Below are 17,205 nucleotides of genomic sequence, written 5' to 3' on the forward strand. Positions count from 1 at the left end.
CCTAGAACCCTAACTATACTTACTATACTTACTATACTTACTATACTACCTGTACTTGCAGTAAATATATACTTACTATACTATATAGTATACACTTGATACTATATACTCATACTTATAGTCTACTATATACTCATATAGTATACTCTATATACTCATACTTATACTAGAAATAAGGCAATCCACTGAACCAGGCAGTAAACAAGTCCAGACTGGACGGAAGAGGAATCCCCCCCCATCCATTGCCAACCTGCTGCACCGTCTCACTGGCATTGGTCGCCGCCCACTCGACCAGACCGTCGCCATTGGGATCCCCCGTCTTGATGAAGTTGACCCAGTACGCGTTCATCTGGGCGGCAATCGCATAGTCGGCGTGCGTCCACGGCAGGTCCGTGTCGTACAGGTTGTTCATCACATAGTTGATCTCCGATTCATGGTACGCGCCCTGGTCCTGGCCCGGCGGCGCATGGTCCCAGAAATAAGTGTAGACCGGGCTCGAGCGAGCGGTGGCCCACAGCTGCGCCCATAACCAGGTGCCTACGATCGACCGGTCGGTCCATTGCGCGTTGAACGAGGCCCGGGTGTCTGCCTCGTAGCGAGAAACAGGATAGTAGTCCAGGAAGCGGTCCAGCCAGGAGCCCGAGAAGGTCGCGTTCATGTCCGCCAGGTACTCGGCCGCCGTGATGTTCAGCCCAAACACCGCGCCGTTCTCGTCCTTGGTGTTGCCAGTGAGCACGGGCACGTCGGCCGCCAGCCCATCCCGCAGCGTGTCGTAGTATGTCGCTGGCATGGCGTAGTAGTCGAGCGTCGCGGTGAACTGCCATTCCGCCGTGGCCGTGAGGCCGGCGCTGACCGTGATGAGATCGTCCATGGGCAGAGCCCGCAGCTCGGCGACGCTGCTCACGTTGAGATACTCCATGTAGCGTTCGCCCTGGGCTTCGGCGTCGGCGAGCGTGAGATACGCCTCGGCCACTTCGTCGCAGATCGGATCCTGCACATCGCGCACGCCGCTCTCAATGATCGCCCCGACGATGAGCCCGCGAGTCAGTGGGCTGTTGAGGATGTGCTGGCTGGCGGCCGAGCCCATCGACTGGCCCATCACCGTGATCCGGTCTGGATCGCCCCCGAACGCGGCGATGTTCTCGTGGATCCAGCGCAGCGCGGCGAACTGGTCGAACATGGCCCAGTTGCCCGACGCATTCTTGCCGTCGGGATAGTCTGCTCGCAGCTCGGGATGCGCCAGCCAGCCAAACGACCCGGTGCGGTAGTTGTAACTGACAAACACGACGCCCTTGTCGGCCATCCCGCCGCCGTCGAACAACGCGTCGGCAGCCGTGGACTGCGCGGGATAACTCCACATCACCACCGGCAGCTTCGCATCGGTGGAATTGGCCGCACTCCAGATGTTCAGGTTCAAACAGTCCTCGGCGATGGTGTAGTTGTTCGGGTTGGTCGAGACCGCCGACGGACACACATTCCCCCAGTCAGCAGCGTCGAGAACAGTCCCCGTCCATGGCTGCGCAGGGCGTGGTGGTTTGAAGCGGTGCTCGCCGGCGGTGGTGGCTCCGTACGGGATCCCCTTCCACACGGCGATGTCCTGCCAGTGCGTCAGGTTGCCGCTGGGCTCGCTGGTGAAGGCCGGATAGCCTTGCACGCCGCCGTAGGGTGTCTCGATGACGGTCGAGTAGAGGGCGGCGTGTGCCTGGCTTGCCAGGGGAAGCAGAGCTAGAAGCAGAGCCATATTGCTTACTCGAACGCTTCCAACTTCTCTCCCATCACTGTATGCTTAAGTAGTCTCTGTTCTTCCATGTCGATCATTTCTCGTTTGGCGGCGGGCCAATGTCGGCATCCTGCAGCGTCATACGAGGTTTCCATGGAAATCTGATGATCCGGGCAAATATCGGCTTCACAGCCAATGTCTTCCTCCGCGTCTTACCGTTTGGGGCATCCCGTCGATGCGGGGGCGGGGCGGGGGCGGGTGCGGGGATTGTATAACTTGAGTAATATCAAACCCTATAAATATCGGTTTATATAATATCGGAGTATAGATAATCGGTCAAGATCTGAGTATCTCTATCTTATCTTCTATTCTCTATCATGCTCTTTCTTACCCTTCTGGCCCTGGCAAGCGGCATCTCTGCCCTGCCCGGCCTGGCCCCCCGTTCAAGTGAGTTCTATCCTTATTCCATAGTGACAGTATTTCATACTGTTCCATAGTGACAGTATTTCATACTGTTCCATACAATCTGACCATCCGCCAGCCGACTACCCCGTCGTCAACGCCAACATCAGCATTGGCCAAACCATCTACGTCAAAGAAGGCGACACCGTCTGGTCGCTGGCCGCCACGTACCGCGTCGGCGTGTGCGATCTGGCCCGTATGAACGGCCTCACCGACCCGGACTTCATCTACCCCGGCGAGAAGTTCCTCATCCCCGCCGTGCCCGCCCACCCGGACGACTTCTCCTGTCTGGACGTGAACAACACCGAGACCACCAACACCTGCATCGTGGGCGGGCCGCACGTCTACACCACCATGCCCGGCGACACGATCCAGAAGATCGCCAACGTGCGCTACAACATCACCGTCGACGCCATCATGAACTACGCCGCCCAGACGGCGTACATCGTCGATCTGGCCCCGGGCCCGTACACCGAGCTCGAGGCAGACCAGCTGGTCAAGATCCCCCTGTGCGAAAACACGGAATGCATCCTCCGCACCTTTGAGTTCCATTACGGCACCATGGTCGATGTCGCCCGATACTTTGGCGTCCAGACCGGCCAGATCATGTCGCTCAACCAGGGCTTCAACCATTCCGACGGGGGGGCTGCTGCCAATGCCGCCTTGATGGTCACCACCAACTGCACCTATTTTGACGATTCATGGTATTAGCATGCATGCTTAGCCATAGCTAAGCATAGCCATAGCGATAGCCATGGCTATAGCTATCTATATAGCTATAATATAGCTATAATATAGCTATCCATAATATAGAGCTATGTCTATATTAGTGTCAGTTCGATACGTCTATTTCCAATACAAGAAGATTCGAGATATTGTAACACCATTTCTTCTATTCTAGGTTACAATAGACTACATACTAATATCCTGTTACACCTCCCTCATTACCACCTTGTAGACATACTTCTCCCCCGTCAACAGCCAGACTCCCTCGCCCCGATCGAGGTTGAAGACGATATCCCCCGCCGTATTGATCCTCCCCAGCAGCACGCCCGACTGCGCATCCAACACGTCCACGCCGCCATACACGGCGACAAAGAGAAAGCCGCCGCGCGACACCTGCAGTCCATCCGGCCAGCCGCTCTCCGTCTGATGGATGAGCCGTGGGTTCGCCAACAAGGAATGCTCCAGCACATCAAACGCCCACACGTTCCGCAGACTGTCTCCGTGCTGCTGGAGGGGACGGCCCGAGGTCGAGTTCGAGTCGGCGACGTACAGCGTTTTCTCGTCTGGCGAGAGCGCAAGTCCGTTCGGCATGAGAGCGACATTGTTCGAGGCCACTCGGAGAGCCCTCGTCGTCCGATTGAAGAAATAGATGCTGCTCGGCACCTCTGGGGGCTGCACGTCGGTCAACGCCTGCGCCCAGCCGTACGGCGGATCGGTGAACCACATGTTCCCGGCTGAGTCGAAGATCAGATCGTTGGGACTGTTGAGATGGCGGCCCCGGTAGTTGTTCACCATCGCCGTCACGCTGTGGTCGGCCATGTCGAGCTCGTAGATGCCTCGACGGGCGCCTCCGTTGGTCGCTAGATATACCTTTCCTGCGTGGTACCGGGCGCCGTTCACATTATACAGTGGAGGTGAAGTATAGATGTGGCGGGTCTGGAATTAGTATATATAGCTAGTATATATAGGATAGAATACCTCGTGAGTATCGACATTGATAGCCCATAGCCAGCCTACAGCAGAAGTGTCGGAATAGACCAGTTCGTTGGTCTCGGGGACAAACGCCGGGGCTTCATGCACGCCTGGCTTATCAAACGACTGGATGCGCTCGAGACGGGCCTGCGGACCCATCAGGTCGAAGAACGAGGCATCCCAGGCGATGAAGTCTGCTTCTCGCACGGCGGCCAGCACAGACGAGACGATAGGGTCGGTGGTCTCGATCTCGTAGAAGGAGGATTCTTCTCATTAGACGAATGCACTGCAACAGACGATACTTCCACATACTGATCCCAGGACTGTTCCATTCGGGCAGAACAGGCATGCTCTGCAGGAACACAGCCGAGACATTGTCAAACCCGGGGGGGAGAGCGTTCAGGGCTTGGTTCAAGGCGACGTTCTCTACGGGGGTCTGGAACAGCCATGAGATGTCCATGATAGAATAACAAGTCAGTAGTACTTGGTAGAATGTAATAGACATGGTAAGATGCCGTGGAAATATGCTCGTGGGGCGGAAGAACGAATGTCCGATCTAGTAATTTATAATTATAAATACAGTATAGAAATACAGTATAATACAGTATAGAAATACTAAGAGCATAAAGTGGTGGGGACTATATAAGGTATAGATGATTACTCACTTCTTATAGCAGTTGTAATATGGTCAATTCCTTTTATACAGACTTATAATGATGAATCTAGATGGATAATAAACTTGTATTAGGTGATTCTAAAGTTGTGAAGCAAATAAATACCCTAATATAGCCATCTGCCTAGCTGTTTATAAACCAACTCAAGCGGCGACTCTCTTCCTGATTGAAGTTCATTGGATACCAGATATAAAAAATGACCATGATCAAGATCATCAAGGCACCATCAAAGACGTAAAGCGGCCACTCTGTAGTAAGGAGATAGCTGTTCGGGTCCGCGGATTGCATCACAAACTCCACCACACGGTAGATGTTGCGGACGAGAGTAGCGGACGATGTCACATACAGCATATTGAGACAGGACTGCCAGGGGACATGGGTTGGGATCGAGACGCCAGCTTGTATTCTGATTCTCCGATGGAAAATTGCACAGCAGCCGATGAAGAAGACAAAGACGATGATCTGCAGAACAAGGCCGACAATGATGATGTAGTCGGCGATCTGCGTCAGATCCTGCTTCCCCAATAGACCAGCCGCATTGCCCTGGATCATGAAGCAGCCAAAGTCTCCGATGATAAAGATCCGGCTGGCCCATCGCACAGGCACGGGGGAAAGGGAAGGAGAAAGGAACCGGCGCTCTCCTCCCTCAATGACAGCACAGACGAGGCGAGAGTAGAGCATATACAGAGTGGCTGCAAACATGATCGGAGGCACCACAAGGAAAACGGATGTGAGCAAATACAGGCTCAAGTTGTCAGTATAGAATGTAGCTGCCGCTTAAGCCATATATCCAATTATTTTATAGAAGCCACCAATAACAAAGGGAAGTATAAACTATACTTAAGTCCTGTATAATCTCCAGCCATGACAGAGTTGCAATTGTGAATAAGGCAAGAAAGATAAGGGAGAGCACTAGGTTGGGAATATATTTCCACAGGTAAACACCATGATAGGTCTCTAGCATATTGGCACAGTTAGGAGTATAAAGAAGAGAATAAATAAGTATATTTAGTAAGGAACAGAGGGCTATATGTATCCTTTTATATCAATAAGTATGGCAGTATCATATAGGTTAGGGTTAGGGTTATGATTATACGCGTATTAGCATCACACTAAATATTTAGTAGTTAGTCAATCAATGACTAATTAGTTAACTACTGCGTCATCTGATGGATCTTACATCAACCTGCGTATTTAGAGAGGGAATGATTATCTCTAGATTCATGTCGCATTCACTGTCACTTTTTTAGATATTCCTCGGCTTTATTCTAAATGCTACGGCGCAGCCACAAGAAGTCGCGCGGCGGTTGCCTCCCATGGTAAGAGTCTTGTCTCCTATAGTAGCGGCAGCGCAGCTCTTGGCTGATTGTGTTATACCAGCAAGCAACGCCATGTCAAGGTAATGGATTGGATATCGTACTAATCTTTATGCTGATGGGTGTCAGTGTGATGAAGGACGTCCAGGGTGCCTCCTCTGCGCCATGTCAGATCGCGAATGCACATATGCAATGCCCCAGACTTCACCGCAGCCTGTCGTGTCCAACCGCAGGGCCCTCGAGTCGGAGATCAACATCGATGATATGGAGCTCCTGGTTCACTTGACCGTTGCCGGCGATGAGATCTTCAGTCTCCGCCTTGGGGACAAGGCATTCACCAACCCTGCCACCATGTCTCTCGCGCTGAAGCTAGGGCTTAAGTTCCTATATCCTCTTTCCTAACTCCTGGCCTTTTCCTCTCTTTATCTGGCATCCCAGACACCATCTTGCTCTCCGATGCGAGACCAGAATCCTATCCACAACGGGTATTGGATGCATATGAATGATAGTGATATTGAGATTGGAATAAACTAAACATGGTCGTTTCTTCTGACATTGACGACTGGACCTCTGATGAAGTAACTCTTTCACACCACCAGCATGTTCAGTCTTTTTCCGACAAAATAAAGCACCCATAGAACCTGGGTCAGCGTGGTACTATTGTCTGGATACCCGATCCAGTTGTGAACGGCAACTGCTAGGATCCAGTCCGAGTAGAGTGCCCCAAAGGCAACCACTATACCAAAGGCAACCATGGAAGTCTCACCACAAGAATCACTACTATCACAACAAAGCATCAGAAGCGCCACCAGAACGCAGAGTGCGGGAATACCAAAAAAGACAGCCGTTATGATGACTGTATCCTTCTGAGTGTCTGGTGTATTCCACAGTATATGCGTCAAGCCTAGGGATCCGGCTAGCCCAGTGAGAGCGCCAGGGATGTAGAGAAAAGTCCAGTATCCGCTAGGAAAGATGGTATTCAGACCAGAGGAGAGAGAAAGGGTGAGTTTCATTGCAGCAATTGCCTCGAACTGCCTATACCATACATTTCAGAGAAGAATCATGTAGAGATAGATCAGGTATACTTACCAGGCATGAGAACATCGTACCATGGTCACAATTGAAGAGATATGGGTAAGCACCAATTTCAAAAGGCCTAGGGTTGTATTCCAGGTCGAGTGGCCGTCTCTCATTTCCGTCCCAGGCATCAGGGGTCGATGTTTATCCATGATCATATTGCTTGAATAATAAGTAAGGAGGTGAGAGACAAAACCCAAGGTTCCATATGGTAGAGAATAGCACTTTGCTTCCTCCCGGAACAGAGATGTCGCATTCTGGCTTGAACTGGAGGTTGCAGTACTGGTACTATTCTCCGAGCGGACGAGTCGTGGATGAAAAGCAAGAGTCACAAGGAGATAAAAGAAAAGGTAGACAAGGGCTTTTGGTGCCATTATAGTGCACAGTGAGGTAGAGAATAGATAGAAGTAATGTATAAATGAATGTTCTGAATAGACTAACTAAAGATGTAAAAAGATAATGAGAACTCACCCTCTTTATATCTTTCAGTCTCAAGGCCTTGAGGTGAGAAAGAGCCTCGTATAGAGACAGCACCAAAGATGGTCGGCGCTACGACGGTTCATAGTTTTCATTTGTTGGAATCTAAAGATATATGGCGGCTGGATAGATCGATGACTGTCAACCCTTGATCATACAATGAGGCGGTTTCATGTAATGCAGGGGAAGAGGGTGAGGGCTATAACTTTCATCTTTACAGGAATATTCGGCAGGTAGAATGGTTTTACCGGATGAGAAAAAGCAAACGAGCGCTTACGAGGCAGTACATATCAATAGCCTTGTGTATATGCATTCAGTAGTTCAGCCTTATTGAGGGGATGAATCGAGTCAATGGACAGCAAGGCTATTCAGATGATATACTCTGCCCTAACTAGGGAACTGATTGGCTCTGTAAACGCAATAATTATATAGATATATGGTACTATTGGCCCTGAATATATATAGGATTTGTTAAATGTTCTATATATAAAGAGTAGTACCTAGGTGATATATAGTATCTCTTGAGAAGGCTGAAGATTCATTTTAACCTCTAGCCAGTTATAATTAGATATCTAAATACTTAGGTCAGTTTCATCTATTTAATATTTAGTAAATGATTACTGTCTACTATAATTATCTATAATTGTCACTATAACTGTCACTATAATTGTCTATAATTGTCACTATAATTACTATAATTGTCACTATAATTAGTAATTACTATAAGTAATCATGTGACGCCTGAATCCAGCTAGCGTGCTGACTCAGCAGCCCACAAAAGATTCTTTCCAGCAGATATTCGACATTCTTCATCCCTTCATCGTCAAAATGGCTGCCAATGAAGGGGTCGACGCCCAGATCAACACGGCCGCATCGATAGAGTACTGGAACAATGTGCCAGCGACGGCCAACGGGATGCTGGCCATGCTGGGGGCGTACCCGTGGTACACACGCATCGACCTGAGGGGATCGCGGTCCTTTCTCGCCCGCGTCCGCCGCCTGATCCCCGGCTGCACGACAGAGGGCCGTCTGGCGCGCGCGGTGGACTGCGGCGCAGGCGTTGGTCGCGTCACGGAGGGCTTTCTCGGTCTGGTGAGCGAGGCAGTCGACGCCGTGGAGCCCGTGGCCAAGTTCACGCAGGTGCTGCAGGCGAGCGCGCTGAAACGCGAGCAGAAGATCATCCAAGACGTGTACACGATGGGGCTCGAGGACTGGCAGCCCGACAAGGCGTACGATCTGGTCTGGATCCAGTTCTGTCTCGGCCACCTGAAGGACCAGCAGCTGTGCGAGCTGCTGCAGCGCTGCCGGGCCGCCCTGACGGCCACGGGGGTCATCGTCGTCAAGGAGAACCTGTCGACGCATCCGCAGGGCCAGGACATGTACGACGAGCTCGACAGCAGCGTCACTCGCACCGACGACAAGTTCAGGGCTCTCTTCGACCAGGCGGGCCTGCGACTCATTGCGTCGGAGCTGCAGCTGGGCTTTCCCAAGACATTCAAGCTTCTTCCCGTGCGTTTCTATGCATTACGCAAGATTAACTGAAAGAATAGTAATATATCAATATCATTAATAATCTCATGTAGTTAGCCCACTAGGAGGTTACATCTTATCTTATCTTACTCAGGCAACAATATTACTTCTCTCTCTCACTCTCCTCTCTCTCTCCTCTAGCACTCTCTCCTATTCCTTCTATTATATCTCTATCTCTACTATCTCTATCATGCTGGTCTCTACTCTTCTTCTGTGTGGCATCGCGCAGGCGGCAATTGTCCCCCCCCAGGTCGTCTTTGCGCCGTTTCCGCACGATCTGACGGCAGAAGGTAGATACGCTGTCGACGAGGCCATTCTGACGGTTCTGCAGACTCACTCCGATCCTGTGGCCGCCATGGTGGCGCTGGATCCCGACAGTGAAGCGCTTCTTGCAGAACCTCGTCTGTTGCACGTCCGCGGCGAAGAAACGGCGCAATGGCGGACGGAGGGCGACAAGCTGCGCCTCCGCAGACAGGGCAGGAAATTCGTCGACATCACCGACCACGCCGAGTTCTACGCGCTGCACAAAGACGACCATGATGAGCCTAGTAAGTTCGATTGTCCATATGCTTGTTTGGCAGTAGATAATGTTAGACCTCCCTGAGCTGGCACACCAGCGCCTCGTGAAGCCTCTCTTCGCCCACGTCGAAACGCAGCGCATGGAACATGTTCTCCGGCATATGACAAGCTACTATAACCGATACTACGCGGATATCCATGGCGAACGCAGCTCCGAGTGGCTGCATGACCATATCGCAGAGGTATGTTTCGGAGGGGAGGCAGAGAGAAAGAAGGATACTGATTCGTAAGATCATCGCCAGCTCTCCCTTTGGAACGCACATCTCGCTCGAATACTTCCCCCATCCGTTCCGGCAATCGTCCATCATCGCCCGCTTCGAACCCAAGACCCGCAACTTCTCCCTCCCGCTGACCGTCATCGGCGCCCACCAGGACTCGGCCAACTATCTCTTCCCGCTGCTGCCGGCACCAGGGGCAGACGACGACTGTTCCGGCACGGTCAGTAACCTGGAGGCCTTCCGTATCCTGGCAGAGAGCGGCTACACCCCGAAGAACGGGCCGGTCGAGTTCCACTGGTATGCGGCCGAGGAGGGGGGGGAACTGGGCAGTCAGGATGTCGCCCGGTACAAGAAGGAACAGGGAGCGCATATCGGCGCCATGATCCAGTTTGTAAGTTCTCTCTCTCTCTCTCTCTCTCTCTACAGTAGTATCCCGCTGATCTCTAGGATATGACGGCGTTTATTGCCCGGAATGCCACTGAAATCATCGCCGTGATCTCTACCGAGACAAACGAGGCCCTCACCAACTGGACTCTGAATCTCAGCAAGGAGTACATCTCCATTCCTTCCGAGATGCATCCTTTTGGAGCGTAGGTGCCTAGATTCTTGGTGATAGATGTATTGCTAATGGGGTAGAGCTGGGAGTTCGGATCACGCCCAGTATACACGACTCGGGTATCCAGCCACCTTTGCGTGCGAGGGAAACCCGATGGCCGGCGTCTTTCCCGGCGACTTTGATCCATACATCCACGGCGTTCACGACACGATGGACATTGACGACCAGGCCGGCTATTTCTCTCTTGACGTGAGTTTTATCTGTGTCTTCTTGTTCTCTCTTCTTGCTGACTGGCTAGCACATGGCACGATTCACAGAGCTGGCAATTGCTTTTGCGGTGGAACAGGCTGGATGGGACAATACTTGGAGATGATACTTTAATATCTCGTCGCAGTACGGAGTACTCATTACATCATCGGTATTACTCCGTATCAGTACAGGATGTGGGGCCCCACAGTGGCGTGCCGATCCGGACTTTACTTGTGCCCCGGCCGATAAATGCCCGAGTAGAGTGGTATACAGAGCATAGAGTTCCAGAATGACGGTATAAATGCGATTGCTTTCTGAAAAGAAATGTCACTGTGTTGATCAAGTGTATGTCTGAATATGTATGGCCTATTGACCATCCTCGGCCTGACGGGCGCCCTGGCCCTGAACCCCCCGTACTATGCGAACCTCACCTGGGAGGGCGCCCGCACGCTGTCCAACTGGAGCAATCTGACCGTCGAGACACGCACGGGCACGTTTATTGGGTTTTTGAACGATACGTATCCTGATGTCCGGCAGTTCTTGAGAGTTCCATTCGCAAAGGTACTACCTCCTATACTATACTACTAGTTATATACGATGTGCTAATGAGTAGCCCCCCATTGGTGACCTGCGATGGCTCCCCCCACAACCGCTTGACAAATCATCCAAAAGAATTGATTCGACGCGATTCGGGCCAGGTAGATGATCAACTATTGCGAGAAATACTGATTCATGCTAATGGTTGCAGCCTGCCCTCAATACGTGGCTACAAGCGACGCCCTGTGGTCCGAATACGAACCGCCCAGTCTACTGCTCAACATCGGAGAAGCAGACAACCAAGGCGCCGTCGCCTGGTCGTCTGCCGAAGACTGTCTCTCGCTCGCCGTGTGGACGCCCGCGTACGCGAACAAGACCTCCAGCTTACCTGTCGCTCTCTTTGTGACGGGTGGGGGGGGAGTGTCGGGGGGGATTGAAGTGCCCTCGCAGCTGCCTTCGAATTGGGTGTCGAGAACACAGGAACATATCGTTGTGACTATCAACTACCGGCTGAACATCTTTGGCAGTGAGTGGGATCGTCTTGGTCCTCTTTGAATATAATGCCATACTGACTGATTAGACCCCAAGTCGAAAGCGTTGGATGAAACGTCGCTGTCCCTGCTGGACGTCAGAGCGGCGGTGGAATGGGTGTATGAGAATATTGAAGCGTTTGGTGGAGACAAGGAAAATATAATGGTACATTCCTATCTCCTCTTGATACCCTAAACTCCTATACTCACTGTTCAGCTATGGGGTCAATCCCAAGGAGCGGCGTTAACCCATCTATACACCCTGGCGTTCCCTGAAGACCCCCTCGCCGCCAAATTCGGGGTGATTTCTCAACCGCCATCAGTGACGATCAACATGTCGGATACCACCGACGTGTACGCCGACTTCCACATCGTGGCCGAGGGGCTTGGGTGTAACTACGGCGACGATGTTGATGCCGAGCTGGAGTGTATGCGACAGGTCTCCTGGGTGCAGATTGAGGAGTATATCAATCGGTACAACAGTTCGCCATCCATTGCATTCACCAACTACATCCGTAAGATATCCCATCAATGTACGACTATAATACTATGAGATGCTAATGATTTAGCTGACGAACGATACATCTTTGCCGACGAGGAAGCCCGCTATCAGGCCGGAAAGGTGGCCCGCGGCCCTGCCATCCGATCGGATACCTCGCGCGAAGAGTCCGTGGTCAACGAAACCAAGACGATGGAGGTGGAAGAGCAATGGGTGTGTACTGCCTTCCAGGACTCGGTGCGTCGCGCCCGCCTGGGTCTGGACACGTACCGGTATGAATGGTCCGGCAACTTCAGCAACATCAGCCCGGTCTCGTACCTGGGTGCCTTCCACTGGTCGGATCTGATGATGATCTTCGGCACGTACATGACGGATGCGGGCGAGATCACAGACCTGGAGGTCACCACGTCACACACCATGCAGGACTTTATCCTTGCCTTTCTCAAGGATCCGCAGACGGTCGGCGCCACGGTTGGATGGCCTCTGTTTGATGCCGAGGCGCCGCATGGGGGGCTTATTCTGGAATTCGGCAATAACACCGCGGTCAAGAACATCACCGGCGACTTTCTCGAGGCCGGCTGCTGGAATTCTTCTTACTCATTCCCTATCTATGAGCCGAGAGTGTCCTCTTAGCTTAGGAGATGATCGATAGAGATATTCTATAATCATATGGGATGCATTGCGTTGACACATGAAGACAGAAATAATCAACCTCGGTAGACACAGAATAACTAATTATGTCTTTAGTAACAGTATCCAGATCAATGCTGAACTAATCTATATCTAGACCAATGTTGAGCAATACTAATCTATTTACGAGATAACATGTGCTTAACCCTAATCTAACCAGTTTCTTTCATCAAACTGCCATCTATTGTATATTATAAAGATATGGAGTTGGGAAAACCAATACGGAATCAATACGGAATCAAGTGATACTCTTCAATCTTCAATCCTGTCAGTCATTCAATATAGCCCAAATCACGGAATGCCCTTTCGAGGATCTCACGGATCGTCTGGTCTTTGCGTTGGGTATACTCCACCATCGAATCTCCAGCCATGACCGTCTGTGCAGCCGCCTCGCGTTTCACGTTGGCATACAGTTCTCGATCCGCTGGCGATTTGAGCAGCCAGTCGCGAAAGATCCGATGTCGAGCAGCTTCGGGCGAGTCGGGACCCCAGACGTGCAGGTTAACGTGGTAGGCTTTGGGCCAATCCTCCACAAAGAAGCGGTGTTGGTGCCATTGCGGCTCGCGCAAGAGGAAGCGGAATCCGGCGTCTTCCAGAGGCGGCACATACGATGCTTCATCCGTCACATCTTTCAGTGTCAGATCGACATCAATGATGTCTTTGGCGGGTAGGCCGGGGACACTGGTGGAGCCGGCATGGGCGATGTCCACGATCAAACCCCCAAGCGCTTTTTGAATCCGCTCCTTGACGTCTTCGAACCGCCGCGGCCATTCTGGGTTGGGCTCAATGATGGTAATGGGCGGCTTGACCGTTCGCGAGGCTATCCGTTCCACCAGCGCCGGGTTGTCCTCCAAAGGCGTTAGAATCTGTGCAACTGTAGGGGACATTATGGCAATAGTAGTTGGCTCTATGGGAAGGTGAAAGAAAGAAGATTAAAGACTTGACCAATCTGACTTGGACATGAGGTTACATCGCAGAATCCTGTTTGACTTGTTTGCATCATGGAATATTCTAGTAACAGCATAGAGTTATTTCTATACTATTGATTTGCATTTTTATATATATAAAATAATAAAGAGTCTGGCATCAGTTTAAGATACTGTAATGGGTCTGCTATATAAACTTATATTACTATATTACTATGGAAATTCTTCACTTAATATAGATCAAAATATTGCATTCATTGCCATCTAACACTATAGAATCTATGAATCTAGAACCGAATCCCGGAAGTCCAATAAATGCTTCAAGAGCATGGATACTATTCCACCAACCACTTGATCAACGGCTCCTGCGCAAAACAAGCCATTGCCTCCTTCTGCAAAGGAACACGCACATCCCACGCCGCCCCCCGTGCCACAGCAGGCATCACGGCGCAGATGCTATCGCCCAGGGCGGCGCTGAGGTGGAAGCTGTCGATAGAAGCCAGCCCCGATCCAAAGTCGAGGCTGTATACCTTCAGATGCCGCCAGGAGGTGATGGTGATGTCTCCGTAGCGCAGATCCGCTCTGCTCCAGTCTGGACGGGCAGTCAGGAAGCCTATACAGCGACGGAGCCAGGCGTCGTCGTGGGTTTGGATACTTGAGCGTGTCTGCCGGGCGAGAGCTGTGATCGCCGCCAGTTGGTGACCGTCAATGGGTAGATTCTTGGGTGAATCGATCTCAAGGCTGCCAGCTCCCATTCCAGCTCCCATGCCAGCACCCATGCCCAGCAAGGGAATACGTAAAAAGGTAAAGGCATTGCCCAGGAAATGCTCCGGTAGATCGAGGAGCCGGTTGCGGAAATTAAAGGCAAACACCACATCGCGAGTCTTGAGACTGGCTGCCCGGCGTGCCTTTCCAATGGCGACTGCCAACACGCCAGTGAGCACATCGTTGGTCGAGAGAGATCCGATGCTGCTGTCGATCTTGGGCAAGATAGCCATGCAAGCCAGCCGCAGCCGCTCCATCTTGTCGGCTGAAAACACAAACGGGCGGTTCTCGAGGTTCTCGACGAGAAACATGTCCAAATCGGGCTCCATATCGCCTACCAAATAGCACTCTTTGATCTCTTCCATACAGGCATCATCCACTTGTGAGTCTTTGCCCGCCGCTGCCAGGCAGCGGCGCAAGGCCTGTTCGCCTTCGCTGGTGATCTCAGCACATCCCTCTCGGCAGCACTCGGCCAACACCTCGTAGAGATGGCCGGCTCCAGTGCCATCAAAGACCTGGTGGTTGAATACCATGCACAGGGCGAGGCCGTCTGCGACGAGATTTGCCTGGAAGCGTACCACAGGGCGTGGCTCGTCGGGGGGGAGGAAGAGAGGCAGAGGCATGAACTCTTGATTCAGACTGGCGACCTCCTTCTCCGCAGCCTTTTCTGTGCTCTTCACAGGAAGAATGACGCCTGGGAAGTCTTTGACAATCAATACAGAGTCAATGTCAGATTCCCTGCTCGGCTGGACGCTCATCTGTCCGTGTTTCGCATCCGGAGCAGGCCAGGGGACAACCTCGCCTGTCAGAAAGGGGAGCCGAGAAAGGAGGACATCAATCCCGGCTTTCAGGGCCGACAGGCTGCGCTGAGGATCAGACGAGCGGAAGCAGAGGAACTGCGGGATGAAGATGGGAACCAGCGAGTGGTCTACGGACGTGAGAGCAAAGGGGGGGAATGGGGGCCTCATAGTGTAGTATAGAGGAGAGTGGAGGATAGGATTGTATAGGTGCTGGGGACGAGTCTTATATCAGAGGAATAGAGACAAACTTTCCACCTGTGGTACAAGGGCATTGTGAGATATCACTAGGCATTGCTCATCAGCAAAGAGATGCGTAGTCGAAGGGGCATGCAAGGGTAAAGATTCCACATCTGGTATAAAGTAACTACCAGGTAGAGGTGGTTTACTATAAGCAGTTTCTAATAACATAATTGTATTATTGATGGATGTACCTGAGAGCTATTCTTTTACCTGACTATATATTTCCTTCCTTCTCCTTGAGAATATAATAATGTTTTTCTTGATATCACTGGAATATATGAAGAAGCCCTGTTCAACACTAAAAGTATAAACTATATCATGTTGTGGTAATTCACATAGTAGATCCTTCATTCTATAGATCTTCTGCTCTTAGTTGGTTACACATGGTTTTATCTATCCTCTCTCATAGGTCAATAAGCTTGATGATTGTCCCAGCTGAATGTTCTCATCTTGCATGCTTCTTCAGACTAACTTGCTTTAGCTGTAACATATGTTTTTCTATCACTGTCCTTGGCTTTGAATGTCCCTTGCATCTTCCTGACGAACAACTCTCGCTCTGGAAGGAGACAAGATGGGCCAAACTGGCCTTTCATCCATCAATGCTATCTTTAGATCAAGACAAGGGAGACTATCAGTAGAAATCTTCAGGCATTGTGGACAGATCCTCAGGCTATAACTACCACATTAGATCGTTGTAAAGACCCTTGCTTGAGCCAGAGCACGAGCCCTCGGGCCACTGTTTGGCAGGTCTTCAGGAAGCGGGATGCTTACAGGGTCACTTAATACACAAGGAAGACTCCAGGCTTCGAATTTCCACTTCCCAGGAGGAGAGCGTACTGCATGAGGTAGCTTTAGTATTGCGTCGTATGAACCAGCATTAGGAGTCAATTGTGTAACTGAATATTCGCTTATGAATGATAAGTTAAAATATTCAAGAAATAGCATACTGATCTAGTTTCTACCGTAAAGGACTTTTCGTACTCCTAGATGAAGATGTTCCAGTTACTGTTGGTCTAAAACATACCCAACACTCATCACTTGGCAGCTGACGTGGCAGAGTCGAGGGAGCCTTGAACAATGACTCCATCCTGAACGGCCTAGTACGCTGACCGATTTATTTCCTATTGATCCTTCCTTTCATCAGTGTACTTTTCAAGCCAAAGCTTATGATCGCACATCTTGACTACATAGTGAAGTCATTATTCAGCCCTAAAGACTGTCCAGTTATCTAGTTCAATATTTTGCTATACTGGCTGCATAAAGCTCGCTGCAAAGAACAATAATAAGATGAAAGAGATATTTTTCTTCCTTTAGTATGATCTCACCAAGCCTGCTACAGTACTTTACGGAATATATATCTTCTATATTACATAAGGCTCACCTACGGTTGGTAGAAGCCAACTGGAGATGGTATCCGCAGATCTCGGTCCACTTAGCGCAGCCCCACCACGGAACGGCCCGGTTCTGACTTCGGGAGCAGTGCGTATTGACTTGGTTATAAAGCTTTGGATCAAGGTGAGAACTGATTTTATCTCTTTTTAGAATATCTCTGAGCAGACTTCCAGCTCAAAGCCTGCAACAACCCCGGTTTGCTTCCTCACTGTCCAACGCCACATCTCTCCCCTCGGGCGGCACACCGCGAATCAGACATCCAGGCCGTCG

The 17,205-nt window shown here is 51.0% G+C and overlaps 11 protein-coding genes across 11 annotated transcripts; 5 read left to right on the forward strand and 6 right to left on the reverse strand.

Moving 5' to 3' along the window:
* Positions 1 to 153: 153 nt before the first annotated feature.
* Positions 154 to 1,752, reverse strand: ASPZODRAFT_137346 (hypothetical protein). Its single transcript, XM_022724289.1, has one exon. It carries the CDS (start codon positions 1,739 to 1,741, stop codon positions 167 to 169), a length of 1,575 nt encoding a protein of 524 aa, XP_022576835.1. The 5' UTR covers positions 1,742 to 1,752; the 3' UTR covers positions 154 to 166.
* Positions 1,753 to 2,070: 318 nt separating this feature from the next.
* On the forward strand, positions 2,071 to 3,054 carry ASPZODRAFT_170219 (hypothetical protein). Its single transcript, XM_022726930.1, has 2 exons — positions 2,071 to 2,167; positions 2,262 to 3,054. Exons 1-2 carry the CDS (start codon positions 2,098 to 2,100, stop codon positions 2,891 to 2,893), a joined length of 702 nt encoding a protein of 233 aa, XP_022576836.1. The 5' UTR covers positions 2,071 to 2,097; the 3' UTR covers positions 2,894 to 3,054.
* Positions 3,055 to 3,104: 50 nt separating this feature from the next.
* Positions 3,105 to 4,358, reverse strand: ASPZODRAFT_105375 (hypothetical protein). Its single transcript, XM_022720896.1, has 3 exons — positions 4,193 to 4,358; positions 3,887 to 4,146; positions 3,105 to 3,844 (listed from the first exon to the last, which is right to left on the reverse strand). Exons 1-3 carry the CDS (start codon positions 4,338 to 4,340, stop codon positions 3,113 to 3,115), a joined length of 1,140 nt encoding a protein of 379 aa, XP_022576837.1. The 5' UTR covers positions 4,341 to 4,358; the 3' UTR covers positions 3,105 to 3,112.
* A 319-nt stretch (positions 4,359 to 4,677) lies between these two features.
* On the reverse strand, positions 4,678 to 5,518 carry ASPZODRAFT_155346 (hypothetical protein; the record flags this gene model as incomplete). The annotated part of the gene is made up of 2 exons (XM_022726201.1): positions 4,678 to 5,330; positions 5,395 to 5,518. The coding sequence occupies 2 exons, from the start codon at positions 5,516 to 5,518 to the stop codon at positions 4,678 to 4,680; spliced, it is 777 nt and encodes a 258-aa protein (XP_022576838.1).
* Positions 5,519 to 5,826: 308 nt separating this feature from the next.
* Positions 5,827 to 6,272, forward strand: ASPZODRAFT_20556 (hypothetical protein; the record flags this gene model as incomplete). The annotated part of the gene is made up of 3 exons (XM_022727617.1): positions 5,827 to 5,873; positions 5,935 to 5,953; positions 6,000 to 6,272. 3 exons carry the CDS (start codon positions 5,827 to 5,829, stop codon positions 6,270 to 6,272), a joined length of 339 nt encoding a protein of 112 aa, XP_022576839.1.
* A 185-nt stretch (positions 6,273 to 6,457) lies between these two features.
* Positions 6,458 to 7,321, reverse strand: ASPZODRAFT_147421 (hypothetical protein; the record flags this gene model as incomplete). The annotated part of the gene is made up of 2 exons (XM_022725267.1): positions 6,458 to 6,905; positions 6,960 to 7,321. 2 exons carry the CDS (start codon positions 7,319 to 7,321, stop codon positions 6,458 to 6,460), a joined length of 810 nt encoding a protein of 269 aa, XP_022576840.1.
* A 922-nt stretch (positions 7,322 to 8,243) lies between these two features.
* On the forward strand, positions 8,244 to 9,076 carry ASPZODRAFT_137350 (hypothetical protein). Its single transcript, XM_022724290.1, has one exon. The coding sequence runs from the start codon at positions 8,253 to 8,255 to the stop codon at positions 8,964 to 8,966; it is 714 nt and encodes a 237-aa protein (XP_022576841.1). The 5' UTR covers positions 8,244 to 8,252; the 3' UTR covers positions 8,967 to 9,076.
* Positions 9,077 to 9,144: 68 nt separating this feature from the next.
* On the forward strand, positions 9,145 to 10,680 carry ASPZODRAFT_77068 (hypothetical protein; the record flags this gene model as incomplete). Its single annotated transcript, XM_022730150.1, has 6 exons — positions 9,145 to 9,502; positions 9,549 to 9,715; positions 9,765 to 10,142; positions 10,199 to 10,341; positions 10,388 to 10,556; positions 10,606 to 10,680. 6 exons carry the CDS (start codon positions 9,145 to 9,147, stop codon positions 10,678 to 10,680), a joined length of 1,290 nt encoding a protein of 429 aa, XP_022576842.1.
* Positions 10,681 to 10,913: 233 nt separating this feature from the next.
* On the forward strand, positions 10,914 to 12,755 carry ASPZODRAFT_77033 (hypothetical protein; the record flags this gene model as incomplete). Its single annotated transcript, XM_022730146.1, has 6 exons — positions 10,914 to 11,117; positions 11,170 to 11,254; positions 11,305 to 11,619; positions 11,674 to 11,789; positions 11,841 to 12,138; positions 12,193 to 12,755. The coding sequence occupies 6 exons, from the start codon at positions 10,914 to 10,916 to the stop codon at positions 12,753 to 12,755; spliced, it is 1,581 nt and encodes a 526-aa protein (XP_022576843.1).
* A 329-nt stretch (positions 12,756 to 13,084) lies between these two features.
* On the reverse strand, positions 13,085 to 13,699 carry ASPZODRAFT_155350 (hypothetical protein; the record flags this gene model as incomplete). Its single annotated transcript, XM_022726202.1, has 1 exon — positions 13,085 to 13,699. One exon carries the CDS (start codon positions 13,697 to 13,699, stop codon positions 13,085 to 13,087), a length of 615 nt encoding a protein of 204 aa, XP_022576844.1.
* Positions 13,700 to 14,073: 374 nt separating this feature from the next.
* ASPZODRAFT_20561 (hypothetical protein) lies at positions 14,074 to 15,471 on the reverse strand (the record flags this gene model as incomplete). Its single annotated transcript, XM_022727618.1, has 1 exon — positions 14,074 to 15,471. The coding sequence occupies one exon, from the start codon at positions 15,469 to 15,471 to the stop codon at positions 14,074 to 14,076; it is 1,398 nt and encodes a 465-aa protein (XP_022576845.1).
* Between the last annotated feature and the right edge of the window lie 1,734 nt (positions 15,472 to 17,205).

The sequence above is a fragment of the Penicilliopsis zonata genome, assembly GCF_001890105.1.
Source record: "Penicilliopsis zonata CBS 506.65 unplaced genomic scaffold ASPZOscaffold_30, whole genome shotgun sequence".
NCBI classification, from domain to species: domain Eukaryota; kingdom Fungi; phylum Ascomycota; class Eurotiomycetes; order Eurotiales; family Aspergillaceae; genus Penicilliopsis; species Penicilliopsis zonata.